General features: G+C 42.0%; 1 protein-coding gene across 4 annotated transcripts in view; it reads right to left on the reverse strand.

The window, feature by feature from the left end:
• fhod3a (formin homology 2 domain containing 3a) overlaps window positions 1–13410 on the reverse strand; it is a 57123-nt gene that overhangs the window by 11020 nt on the left and 32693 nt on the right. For 2 of the 4 annotated variants that reach the window (XM_035182996.2, XM_035182995.1), the window contains exons 6-17: window positions 12798–12892; window positions 11870–11981; window positions 11647–11741; window positions 10610–10753; window positions 10170–10405; window positions 9977–10003; window positions 7734–7847; window positions 7084–7488; window positions 6110–6169; window positions 5506–5640; window positions 4173–4223; window positions 1468–1685 (exon numbers count right to left, since the gene is read on the reverse strand). In XM_035182996.2, the coding sequence (XP_035038887.1) occupies window positions 1468–1685; window positions 4173–4223; window positions 5506–5640; window positions 6110–6169; window positions 7084–7488; window positions 7734–7847; window positions 9977–10003; window positions 10170–10405; window positions 10610–10753; window positions 11647–11741; window positions 11870–11981; window positions 12798–12892 (1692 nt within the window). The remainder of the gene's footprint in view (window positions 1–1467; window positions 1686–4172; window positions 4224–5505; window positions 5641–6109; window positions 6170–7083; window positions 7489–7733; window positions 7848–9976; window positions 10004–10169; window positions 10406–10609; window positions 10754–11646; window positions 11742–11869; window positions 11982–12797; window positions 12893–13410) is intronic. The other 2 variants (XM_035182997.1, XM_035182998.2) reach the window with 2 other exon arrangements.

Consider the following 13410-nt stretch of genomic DNA (forward strand, 5'->3'; position numbering starts at 1 on the left):
TGAAGGCGGGGTTAGAATAACACGCCGCTCTGAGGCCTCATACACTCACCTACAGTACACGGCTCACGGCTGTGCATGGACGCCGACACAAGGCTGTTTTCTTACACAAGATGTTTTGGCATCACACTTTTCAAAAAGCCCTTTCAAAAACCCACCTGACCCTTTCACCCTTCGTCCTCTTTCTGTGTTTCTTTCTCGTTCTGCTCTCCTGCAATATTTTCCACAATCGGTCTCTCCGCTCGCTCTTTTGCTCACACCTGCATGGTCATTTAAACAGCAGACTAGCAGAGCTGAAACAATTTGAGGTTAAGAATGATTGCTTTGGGGGCACATTGTTGGGAATTGATCTAGTGACCCTCTGGTTTTAATTATAAGTTTCAGCTGGTAGAATCCAAAGTCATATAAGGTGTCTTTACCGCACAATACAACATTTAAGTTATAATCCTCAAGATTTTCCTGAAGCCAAACCCACGGTTTTGAAGCTACTTTGAGGCAACATATTTTTAGCAACAGCCATCAAATGCACTGTGTATACATTCAGTCATTACTTCTCTATATATAGTTATTTTCACTGTTAGTGGCAGAGTCAACCATTCCCACGTTGGACTTCACACACAATAGGGACTCATAGGAGAACATGCATGTAATCCAGCTTTAGCACTGACAGTGATCGTATATCAATAATACATCAGACGTGGTCGCATGTGACCACAGATCAGAGCTTTTCGATGAGGAGTTGCAGGCAGCGTGCTGCATACCTTCATCTCCTCAGCATGACTCCAGTTATGTGCCCCTGCTGTTGTCTATTACTGACGACTAAAAACCACTCGCAGTGTGTGAAGCATGAAATCAGAGTGAACAATTACTGCCTTGTTTATTAAAACTTGACTTTGTTTGGCTGAACTATGTGTTCGTTTATAGTTCAGCCAAACAAAGTCAACCAGTTGCTGCTCTGTTGTTTCTCCTGGTGCCACCAAATAAACCAGGACTGAAATATTTAAGATAACAACTTTCGAAAGTGAGTTGAATTCAATGTTTCTACTCCCATCACTTGTTATAATACCAGCTTGGGAGGTAGAGAGGGTCGTCCACTAACCAGAAGTTTGTGGTTTGAACCCTGGCACCTCCAGTCTGCATTCCGAAGTGTCCTTGGGCAAGATACTGAACCCAAGAGAGCTCTGCGTATAGAAGCGCTGTATGAATGTGTGCGTGAATGTGCTGTGAGTGGTCGATAAGATTGGAAAAGCACTATGCAGTCCATTTACCATAAAGTAATTCACTGTGTAGTACGGGGTAGCGCTACTATAAAAAATAAGAATTTAAAGGTATTAGTGGCTAATACCTTTAAATTCTTATTTATCATAGTAGCGCTAGCAGCACTAGCAGGAGAAGCAAATTTTAACTGGTTAATAACAGCCATATCCGTACTGTGTTAATGGTTAATCTGAGTGTTCTCAGTTGTCCTACCAGTCTCAGATTGCGTATAGGGGATGGAGGGGGTCTCGCCTTCCAGGTCAACCTCTGCGTCCTCTTGGGAGGCAAATGAGGATGGGGTGCTGCTGCGCGATGACGAGGGCCAGGCCTCAGAGGGCGTAAAAGGCAGGTTTAGGTCAGGGCGAGTCCTCGAGACCCGCACGCGCTCCTTTTCAAACTCCTCCGAGGCTAGACGCTCCACATTCTTATACCTAAGACGGAGGGAGAAGCAGTATGAGAATAAAACATGTGAAAATACCAGTCTGAGATGATGCACCATCCGTCTTGCCTTGCCTGTCTTGCCTGTCACTATAGAAACACTAAACCACTACAATTACCAATCTGCCAGTTTACCTGAATGCATCACAAACTTCCAACCTGCTGTATTTACCTTAAAAGCACTCAGACCGTTCCTCAATGTTTTCTCCTCTACAGCTGCCCAACATCTTAACACACTACAATGTAAGTGAACGCCACTTATTTGCTTTACCCCATTAATAGTCCACAAAGCATTCAATACATTCATCACTCATTTCCTATTGTCTAGAGGTTCACCCTCCTCCCCTCCCCTACCCTCCTCTCCTCTGTAGCCAAACACTCATCAGTCCAAACATGCAACCATCGAGTGTGAGGAAGGAAGAGTGTGAGGGGGGAAAGAAGAATGACAAGACAGAAGAAGGGTGAGAGAGATGGGGAGAAGTTCATGTAAGTTTGGCTGCAGAAAGGCCAAACATCAGAAGTAAATCAGAGTAAACCTGTTCAAGATGTGCCTCCATCATCCTCGTCCTTTTTCATTTCTCTTCCTTTTTCTCTTCTTCCTCCTGTTCTCCCTCTACAAAACGTTACCATTCAACCTGCCGGCCAGAACAGAGCTTTCGGGCACTGAGTCATCTCTCTCTCTCTCTCTCTCTCTCTCTCTCTCTCTCTCTCTCTCTCTCTCTCTCTCTCTGTGTCTTTCTCTAAGCCCTCCTTCTTTCCCACCGTACCATGAATGTGTGGAGCTTCTGTTCAGAGTTCATTAGCATAAGGCCACTTCAGAGGGCTGAAGGAACTGGATACTAATGTGTGTGTGTTGTTGAAATGGAGCGAGTGAGCCAACTGTGTATTGTGCACTTGAACTTGGAGCACAACCTTCGATGTGCTGTATGTCCTTACACCCTGAATAAATAAGTTGTGTTAAGTGATTTTTTGAACAAACTTCAGAGGCCAGTCTTGTGCTGTTTATGGATATTTATGTACCTTATATGTCCCATTAGTTTCAATTACTCGAAGTATCAATGCATTATCACATATTAACCTGATATTACCACTGTATAAAACATCTGATGAAAGCAGATGTGGAGTGTAACTAGATTTAGTGAAGTACTGTAGGGCCTTAGTTGAATATATATCCATTTCACTTCATAATAATCATAATTATATTATATACATTGAAATATAATGGTTGTAAAAATCATTGGCATTTTGCACATAATATGTACTATTACTTAAAGCTGGGGTTGGTAATGCAACCAATACGTTCCACCCCATGTTCAACATCTTAGTTTGATCTGATTGAACCAAATCGTCACGGGAAATAAATTGTGTTCTTTGCCTATGTAAAAACCTATTTCACAGGTTTTAATTAATAACAACTATTTGCATCACACTTAGGGGATCGTTTCAGTCCAACCTAAGTTCGTACCAGTCTATGGTCCAAAAGTATAATCAATCATCCAAGACGACAGGTGCCACGCCCCCTAACCTACCGCTATTTGAGCCCTATTTGAGATTTTTTGGAGCCAGTATTGCACTTTTAAGCACTTTTCATACACAGTCTATGGTAAGCACACAGTTAACAGTGGATACAGTTGTCTGATGTGAGGACATCATATTCCATGCAGGCCTTGTGCAGGTGTTACTGTGCTGTATATTGTTTCCTCCAAGTGCTCTTCGTTTGTCTTTCCCTCTGTCTCGCTTTATTTCTTTTAGCTTTATTGTATCGGTTGAACTTAAATTGAGGGTGAAAGTTGTCTGAGCCAACAGAAGAAGCGATATGAACAGTATGCACAGTGTTGAGTGTCGATAGAAGAAAAAGAAGCAAACGTAGGAAAGGGAGAAGAATAAGAATAAGAGGAAACAGGAGCTTTACCTCCTCATACTTTAAAATATTGTGATGATCATCATGTTGGTTTTGGCCTTCCTACAGTTATTATCAGTCCAGGCTCAGTCCTAAATCTGATTGTGACCTCACATACCCTCTTCAGTAAATCTCTTTCTTCCTGTGATTCCCATCTGCAGACAAACATAGAGTTATTATATGAAAACTCTTCTCATGTCTGTTTAAGTCGACAAACGCTTGAGTAAAAACTGTGTCTGTGTGTGTGTGTGTGTGTGTGCAGGGTCATTCAGTGTGAGAGCCTGATGAATCCTGGAATCTGATTTTCTTACAGCATGCAGCCAAAGCAATCAGGCCCCTGGCAGAAGGCAGCAGTTAAAATACAGCTCCTTTAGGGAATGACGAAAACAGGCAGACGGAAAAGACAAGATTCAGCTAGGCATAACCCCCCCCCCCCAAGCCTCTGGCAGCGGAGGGCACCTTTTTAACCTGAAAACATTACACTATTACTGAGCTTCCCAAACAACTGGCTCAAGCATATCCCCCCCACGGGTTCAGCTGTTCCGAATGTGTGTTGTTTTGATTTAGTGACCACACTTACCTCTCCTCCCGTGCATGTCGGGCCTCTTCCATTTTATCCACATAGTCGCGGCTGAGAGAGACACACAAACAGAATTTAAAAGCATAACAATCAAGATTCAAGATTCAAGATTCAAGAGTTTATTGTCAAATGCACAACAATTACATTAAGCAGTCGCTGGCAATGAAATGCTTGGGTCACAGGCTCTCTTATAGCAATGCTCCGAATATTACAAGCTAAAAAATATTGAATAAAATAATATCAAATGGAATATCAAAAGCATAACAATCGTAGCCTTCCCCTGTCTGTTCTCTGTAGACCTGCCAGTGTAAATACAACAGATTTGCATGTCATGCACATCAAGCATTTAAGGTACTGCTGTAACACGTAATCCTCATATGTTTCTCATAAAGCCACTTTCTATACTCTTTTAGTCTCTTTTTTAAATATATGAAATCCAGATTTTATGTATACTTTTGCATTAATTTGACGCACTATATATATATAACTATTTGTTATTCTTCATATGAAGTCATGCTTGTCCTTTCCTTGATATGTATTGTTATTTGAGTTCTTTTTAACCCTTTACATCATCTTTATTGTAATTAATGATATAGTAATCGATTGCATCTATAATAATATTCACTTTACTAATGCATGTCTCAAACTAATGCATGGTTGCTTTTTTTTGCAGATTGGGAAACTTAGGGAAAGTTTGACATTTTGGAAAATACACTTTATTGTATTCTTGCTGAGAGGACACTCATAACTGCTACAGCCAGCAGTCAGTTAGCTTAGCTTAGCTTGAAGACAGGGGGAAATAACTAGACTGGTTCCATCTAAATTTAAGACAAATCTGAAAACCAGAACCTCTTAAGTTATATAACTTAATTAAGTTAATTAATGTTCAATAAACACATCCTATATATTTATGTGTACACAAACTTGTGGAGAAATAGAAATAATATTTTGCTGGGTTGTTTGTTTCTGGGCTCTTCTCTAGTTGCCTAACAATGTCATGGACGCCAGGACCATCTTTGTAGCCTCAGGGTGGAAATGTATGAATCGGGTACAATCCTAGAAGGCAGGGGAGGTCTCATGAAAGATTATTTTTAATTTGCTTTACTGAAGTTTTATGTTCCTGTGTTTGAGGACCTTCAATCATAGTAGAGACAGTTTGGGCTCTGCTTTTTCAAGTTTGATCATTCTTGTTTTTTATTGGTCTTTTGTGAGTCCTTTGGCTTAATCGAGTTATCATATTACATTTCCATCATTTATTCTATCTTTATGAGATTTATTCGCTCATCTCAAACTGTTTGGGGTCGTTTCAAACACAAAGCCAGCACTGACTCACCTGTGCTTGTTCCGCTCTTCCCGCTCTATCCTCTGCAGCCTCTCCTCTCTCTCCACACGGCGGCGCTCTCGCTCAGAGGCCAGAGACTCCTGGTGTTGTCGATAGGAGGAGGACAGGAGACCTCCCAGAGCAGGTCTGAAGGAGAGAGCAAGAAAATAAATTGGAAAATGTCCAATTGCACCAATGTTATTCATGGCTAGGGGATTACGATGATAAAAAAAAATATTTTTCAATGATGTTGCCACATCACTGTTCATCTGTTTTAATCTGCTGTACCAATGTGACGCAATATGAGAAGATAAACAGCTTAATCTGTTTGTGAACACAACATGTGTTCCTGGCCTGTTCAGAGCTTGAATATGTGTAACTATGAATGTAACACATCATAAATCATGTTGTAATGTCTGTGAGGAAATTAAAGCAGCTTCTTCATTAAGGAACCAGAGAGATGAGATCACATTCAGACTGTGTTCACCCTGAGACTGAACACAGATCAGCTCTGTGCATGTTTGTTTATGCAAACACACATGTCTACACACTTGTATGTGAACATGTTTTAGGGATGATTTCATGTACATGTGCAGGCACATGTTGGTCCTCTCACCTGGAGGTGGTGGGCGTACTGGGACTGCTGAGGGAGGAGTAGGACGTGAAACCTCCATTCCTGAGTAAGAGAAGAGGGGAGAAAACGTGTGACAGTGAGCGACCTCTCTCCAGACGTCCATTCACCCGACACCACGCTGTCAGTGTGAAAACTGGTGCCGAGAGACGAATGCAACACCTTGTTACGTAATGGGGATAAAATGTTGGTGCAACACTAGGGTGACCCTAATTAGTAACTGCTGTGGTGTTTATTCATGTGTGTTTCTGGGAAACTCCAGGCAAGGTGTTTCTCTTCACATCAAGACCACATCTAAAACATATTTATCTTTGACAGCTCATTTAGCAAGCGTTGGCAGGCGGCAACTTCATTTCTTTAAGCTACAGGTATATTACTCAGGAGTCTGGTACCACATGCAAAATAACAAGAGGTGAAATATTAATATGTTGCAAAGGTGTCAAAGAAAGCATTTTTGCATGTATTTTAAGCATCATGGCACCGTATCCCTGTGTATTGGTGACATGTAGGTAATATAAAAAAAAAGTATATCCAGCATGAGAAATACCCAACTCAACAGTGCAGTACACCTATTAAAGAGGACAGTGAATGGAGAAAATAAGAATGAAAAAATGCCACTTTCTATAAAAAAAATTATAAGAAAGGAAGAAAATACAGATACAGAGGAGAAGAAATCAAGAGACATCTGGACATCAACGCAGTGGCAGAATTAAGAAGAAATAGATACGAAAGTGATAATAAGAAGTGCACAGACAGACTGAAGGTGAGAAGCCGAGCAGTCAAAGAAGTGAAAGGAACTGGTGAGAAGTGAAGGTGATGAATAACACAAGTGGTGCGAAGAGATCCAAGTTGGTGCAGAAACAGAAGTGGAAAGTGAAAAAGTGCAACGTCAAAGAGGTAAGAGAAAGGTTGTCAGTGCTTCTCATGGGACACTGAGCTCTGAACATTGTCCCTCTGACCTGGGAGATGGCGTTTCGGGTGACTCCGCACTGGGTTTGACCGGAGCCGGTGGTGACTGCTCCTCGTCAAGGTCGTAGGAGAAGAGGTGGAAGGGCGAGTGGGGCAGGTAGGGCAGGCGGTCGGGGGAGGGCCGAGAGCTGCCACGCAACGGCGGGCTGACCTCTTTGGTAGCCGGGACGGTGACGACAGACCTCTTCCTGGCCAGCAGGCTGGACAGAATGGAGGGCTGGGATGGGGGGCTAAGAGGGGCGGAAACGGGAGGAGAGGGGGAGCGGAGGGTGGATGCTTGAGGTGGTTCAATCTGAGTCCTCTTCTCTTCCTCCTTTATACTCCCCTTTCTGGAAGTGATGGTGATGGACTGGACGGTTGTTCTATGAATGATGGATGGAAGATGTCTAGCTGGGCTAGGAAGAGAGGAATAGATTGAGATGATACATGGATGAATGCTTAAATGACTGAGAAGCCCTTTAACAGGATTAAGGGCTGCAGAGTAATGCACTTAAATACCCCTATGTACATTGATCACAAGGAGATCAAACCCACCAGATAAACAACAGACAACAGTGACGCTACATATAGAGCCCAGAGTTACACAAGAAGACTACAGAATTTTTTTTCATTTCCATGTTACCACCATGTCCTAGAATACCTGGGGGTGGTCTGATTAGACACTGTATTAGCCCCCTCCTGCTCATCGGAGTCAGACTCTGTCACTGGACTCTCTTCGTCCTCCTCCTCTATTCCTTCCTCACACTCCTCCTCTCTGTGGAGGCGGTTGGTGGATGGATGAATGGTTGAGTGGAAAATGTAAAGGAAGGATGGAGTGAAAGATGATGCGATACATGAGAATGGCATGCAAGTAGAAACTACCACACTTTTGAAGAGATGGAACAAACGTAATGGAGAGATGGAGGGTTAGATGAGAGGATTGGTGTGTGGAAATAATGTTTTCAGCTGCACAATACCAAACCACACAAACATTTGTTCCAAGACTACAAGACAGAGACATGGCATCAATCAGATGGAGATAAAGTGATAGAGAAACAAAAGGATTAAGAGGAGCCAATACAGAAAACTGAATCAGGAGAAAGGGTGGCTGAATGTTTCTCATTACACACTCCATGCCTCCAGTTAGTTTTACATGCACACGAGGACAGAATGTGACGACAGGCAGGAGGAATACTGAGGGGAGCACACAATGGCTGAACAACTGACTTGAGATCAATGTCGCCAAACGCTGTTGTCTAGTGATACCAGATGAGCCTTGATGCAGTCGAGTTGCCGTGTGCTGCAGGTATTGTTCCACAAGACTGGAGCCATGTGTGTGTGAAGAACGGGGATGGCCAGTAAAGGCTGTGTTTGTTTTTCTGTGGCTGTGCATGCATAATATGAAGCAGGATAGTCTCAACAACTCACGTCATCCGAAAAGCCACATGGTAACAAATTCTCACAGTTGCCCACATTTGTACTTAATTTCTATGGTAAACAGGTGCCCTGGTTTGCACACACACACGCACGCACACACACACGTACCCACACATACTGCTTTAACACTGGCTGAGGCATGGGTACATAATCTGCTTTGGTCAGGTTACACCCTGCCAGTATGTGAGTATGACGAAGTATTAAGGCCATTTAAAGGGAACATTTATGTCGAGGAAAAGTCGTAAAAGTAAAATATTGTAATATTACGGGGATAGTGTTGTAAATCTACAGGGATTAAGTTGTTATATTATGAGAAAAAAGTTGTAAATTACGAGAATTAAAGGTTCAGTGTGTAGAATTTAGTGACATCTAGTGGTGAAGTTGCATGCTGCAGCTGAATACCCCTCACCTCACCCTCCACTTCCAAACATTAACGAAAACCTGTGGCAGCCTGTCATAAAAACACAAAAGGTGTTTAGTTTGTCCAGTTTGGGCTACTGTAAAAAACATAGCGTAGCGAGGACCTGTTCCCGATGTAAATATAAAGTATTTGAATACAAAGGGACCATTCTAGGGTAAAGATATCAACAATTTGTTCAATTTAGGCGATTAAACACTAGTGAAAACATCACTAGGATTATGTTATGTTCAGTTTCTGCCACTTTCAACTAAATCTTACACACTGGACCTTTAAGTTGCAATATTACGAGAACAAAAGTCCTAATATTACAAGAAAAGTCGTGAATTTATGAGAAGAAAGTCGTAATATTACAAAATAAAGTCAGATATAATGAAAAGGCAGATATTCCGAATAGAGTCGCAATATTACGAGAAATAAATGCATATATATATAAATATAAAAATATGTCTATTTTGAAGAAAGAACCAGATAGACTTGGAGGAAATTGCCTCTTTGCGGAGGAGGAAATGTTTGGTAGTGGAGGACTGTGAGGCTATCTTTGATTATGATAATTATAACTTTTTTCTTGTAATATAACGTCTTTATGCTTGAAATCTCAAAATGATTAAAAAAAATTTCCCTTTTTCCACCGATACTTCATTGTAGCTTAAAGATGAAGGAGGAGGCATGTAGCAGAAGTGAAAGATCTTCGACAGTGAATGAGAGGACACAGAGAAGAAATCTTTACCTGAGTGAAAACAGCACCAGATGCTCCAAATTCTCCTTTTTGTGCATTAACACATAGCACTGAAATAAGCCTGTTGTGTTTATTAATGCACATGAAACCTTAAAGGCTTGTGTGGCTACTGGGAACTGTTTTATTTTGTTTAGTTGAGCACCAGTGATTCATTGGAGAACCAAAAAAAAACACTCAAAGTGCTTAAAGTCCCAAGGGACACACTGTGACATAGCTGTTACAGCATGTAGGTGAGGAGCAGGAAAATATAGACAGGAGGTCACAGAGGTCAACAGCTGACTGTTTTTTTTTCAGTGACTTTTGAACTTACATGGAAGGAAGGCAACCTGACAGAGCCCTGGAGCGGAAAGTGGAGGTATGAGATAGTCAGCCTTTCTCTCTTGAGCTGAGTTAGCAGCATCACAATCACTCACTATACCTGCTGAAAAGCAACCCCCTTCTTCCCTCTGCTGTTGTGACAACCTTTAACTTCTGACACTCGTCTATCTCCCCCCTTCTCTCACCTCTCGCTTGTGTCCTCGGCTCTGTGTCCACTAAAAGGCTGGAAGCCGGCTCTCTGTGGGGATGCCGGGCTGCACGGGGAGGCGTGGCCCGATCGCCCAAGGGAGGCCCTGCGGCTCCGCCTCCTCTCCAGACCTTGCTTTTTGTCCCCACCCTCAAGGCTGGCTCGTCGGCGGTCCCGGCGTCCCGCTGGTGGCGGCTGGCTGTCGTCGTCACCGTCTTCGTGCCGTAGGGTCATCTGGGGGGAATGTTGATTGAGTGTGAGGTGACTGGTGCTTCCCAGAATTTTAGTATTACGCAACTGTGCTATAAATACTGTACAGAGTCACATCACATCATGTTCACTGGACGTGAGCAGCCCTTAATAACTGAAATCTGATCTTTAATAAAAGGCTTCTATCAGATTGCAATGACTGAACATGAATGTGCATGTGCCTCAAACCTCATAGATGTTGAGTTGCTCAACCAAGTCCAGGTCAGTGCCTTTCCGTCCCAGGTGTCTTTGGGACACTATCTCCATGCCCTGCTCCTCCAGACCGTCCACCATATCATAGAATGAATCCTGGTCTGGCAGCGATGAGAGTGTCTGCAAAAAAAAAAGGTCAAGATGTAACTGAGGTTTGATATCCTTTTGATGGCTAAACTCCAGAATATGACCTACTATTTTTTTAAAGGATGGTGGCAAAACAGAAAAATATACATCATTTGTTGAACTTGTGTATGTGATTCTGCTAAGTTAGACACTTGGCCATAGAACCAGGTTCAAAACCCTTGCAGTGTGGAGCCTGTGCCTGATGGTAGGACCACTGAAAGGGCATGCATACTACAAAATGATGGACAAGATGAAGACTTTCAGTGACATATGGGCTGTTTCTAGTGAAATTCTTTTTTTGATTTAGATTTTTTGTTTTTTTAATCTTGTTTTTATTTATTTAGTTTGTTTGCTTGCACTTTGGGGATGATGTAGCAGAAAGCCTCTTTTAAGCAGCATTAGAACTCAATCCCTCCATAATCTATAACGCTTATCTTTTTGAGAGTCAATGGGGCCTTGGTCGAGAGGGAGGGTACATCCTAAACAAGATCCTAGCGTATCGCAGGGCAGAAATATAGATATTCACATTAACACCTACTGACTTTAGAACTCTAGAGTCTTCAATTACCCAAATTCCCAATCTGCATGTGTTTGGACTGTGGGAGGAAGCTAGATAATAACTATACAAACACAGGGAGAAGATGCAAACTCTACACAAAAACACTCCGACCGAACCAGGATTCGAACCAAGAACATTCTTGCTGTGACGCTAACCACTGTAACACCATGCCGCCCCCCCCCCCCCAAAAAAATGACTCAATAATAAAAGAATTAACACACTCTGGTACAAATAAGAAATTGTATGTTATAAAGCACAGATGTCATAACAGAGGTGTATGATCTTCTATCCAGTTCTTATATAAACATTCAGTAAATAGAATATATACCTTATTGACGAGGGTCATGGCATAGACCAGCAGCTCTGTGTCCACTCCATCCTTCTCTTGTAAGATCTCCATAGCATTGGACCACGGCTTGCAGCCTGGAGATCACAGATTAAAACATTGTTGAGTTGTGTTGTTTCTGCTCAACCACACACACCTTCCTCTAAAACCAAGCCATGAGATAAGCAAAAATCATAATGAACAATTAGTTCACAGTTTTCTGTACCTCTCTTGGCATCCACAGAGGTGATGGCTTCTATCAGCAGCGGAGCGTTGGACTCAGAGTACTCCACAAACACCAGCAACAGCTTCAGGGATGTTTTCAACACCAGACGGAACTAGAGCAGAAATACAAGCAAATTTGCACAATGGAATTGGTGATGCGGCAATATTAAATTATCACTATATTTGATCCCTGTGCATACATCATGATATATTTTAGATATATAACAGATTTCTTGGCGGAAGTATGTGGTATATGTCAGGGAAGAAGACTTTAAAGTTTGGTGCGGTACTGGATCAGGGGGCAGATCCAGAATTATTTTGTACAACTTTCACTCATATTCAGGGAACTGATATCTATGAGTGTGTGAAATTTGGTGCAGCTTGACTTAGGGGACTGTTGGGCCTTGGTGAAGGTGTGCACTCTAATGAGTGCCATTTTAGTGATTAGACAACCAATCACACGGCACAGACACAGACCAGGATTACATATAGACCTGATATATTCAAAAATATTATTTATTTGAATAATATTTCAACTTTGTTTTATTGAAGAAAGTGCGGAAGGTTGTATTTCATCGTACACTCACTGTATGTTCTATAATTTGTCCACATTAAATAAATAAATAAATATATAAATGGAAACAAAGTAACGACAGGCTTTAGGCGCTGGAATTAAGACTGATACTTCCAGTACAAATACCACAGTACCACAAAATCAGGGGAAAGTCACCAGCCTCAGGTCAGGACACAGAATACAAATCAGTAGCAGATGTGTTTGTGTTTATGTGTTACTGTGCACAGAAGCTAAAAATATCGACCACCAAACAATGGATGGGCTGCTGAAAGCCTGCGTGTGTCTGTGCGTGTGCTCGCAAATGCTTGGGTGTAACTGGAGTCGAGGGTGATTTAGTATGCATGCGTGTTTTTACCTTTGAACCAACGAGAGTGTACAGCCACTGGATTGTCTCAGCGTGACTGATGACACCGTTCATCCCGTCTACGTACAACATGATCTGCCCCAGAGCTGAGAGAACAACACAAACAAATGGTTAGACAGGCAGAACAAGTAAATAAACAGGGACTGTTAAAAAAGCAAGTGTGTGTTGCTTTTATATGATCTGGTACTTGACATTTGTTTCTTCATTTCATTTACACTGTGACTGTGCTGAATGACCTTTGCACTTAGTATTTATATTTTCATATTAATTCCAGTCTTTCCCTATTCAGAACCAGGGCAAGTGCCTAGCATGAAAAAGCATGTGTCTTGTGTATCAATCAAGAGTTGTACATTTTGTGTTATGTTGTTGGGGTTATAAGAGATTTCCCACAGAAACCAAACCTCAGAGTTTTTACCTTAATGTGTAACCACGCCCCCTTTCGACCTTGATGACTCACAAGGGGGTCTCACTGCCAAATACTCTCATTTATATCTCATCCCTTTTATATTGTGCACAGCAAGAAATTTGTTCTTTCTTCAAATGCAATCTCTCCTTTGATGAGGAGGATGAGAAACGAGCAGTGGAGAAAGCTATTCGACCATAT

The sequence above is a fragment of the Hippoglossus stenolepis genome, chromosome 17 (genome assembly GCF_022539355.2).
Source record: "Hippoglossus stenolepis isolate QCI-W04-F060 chromosome 17, HSTE1.2, whole genome shotgun sequence".
Lineage (NCBI taxonomy): Eukaryota > Metazoa > Chordata > Actinopteri > Pleuronectiformes > Pleuronectidae > Hippoglossus > Hippoglossus stenolepis.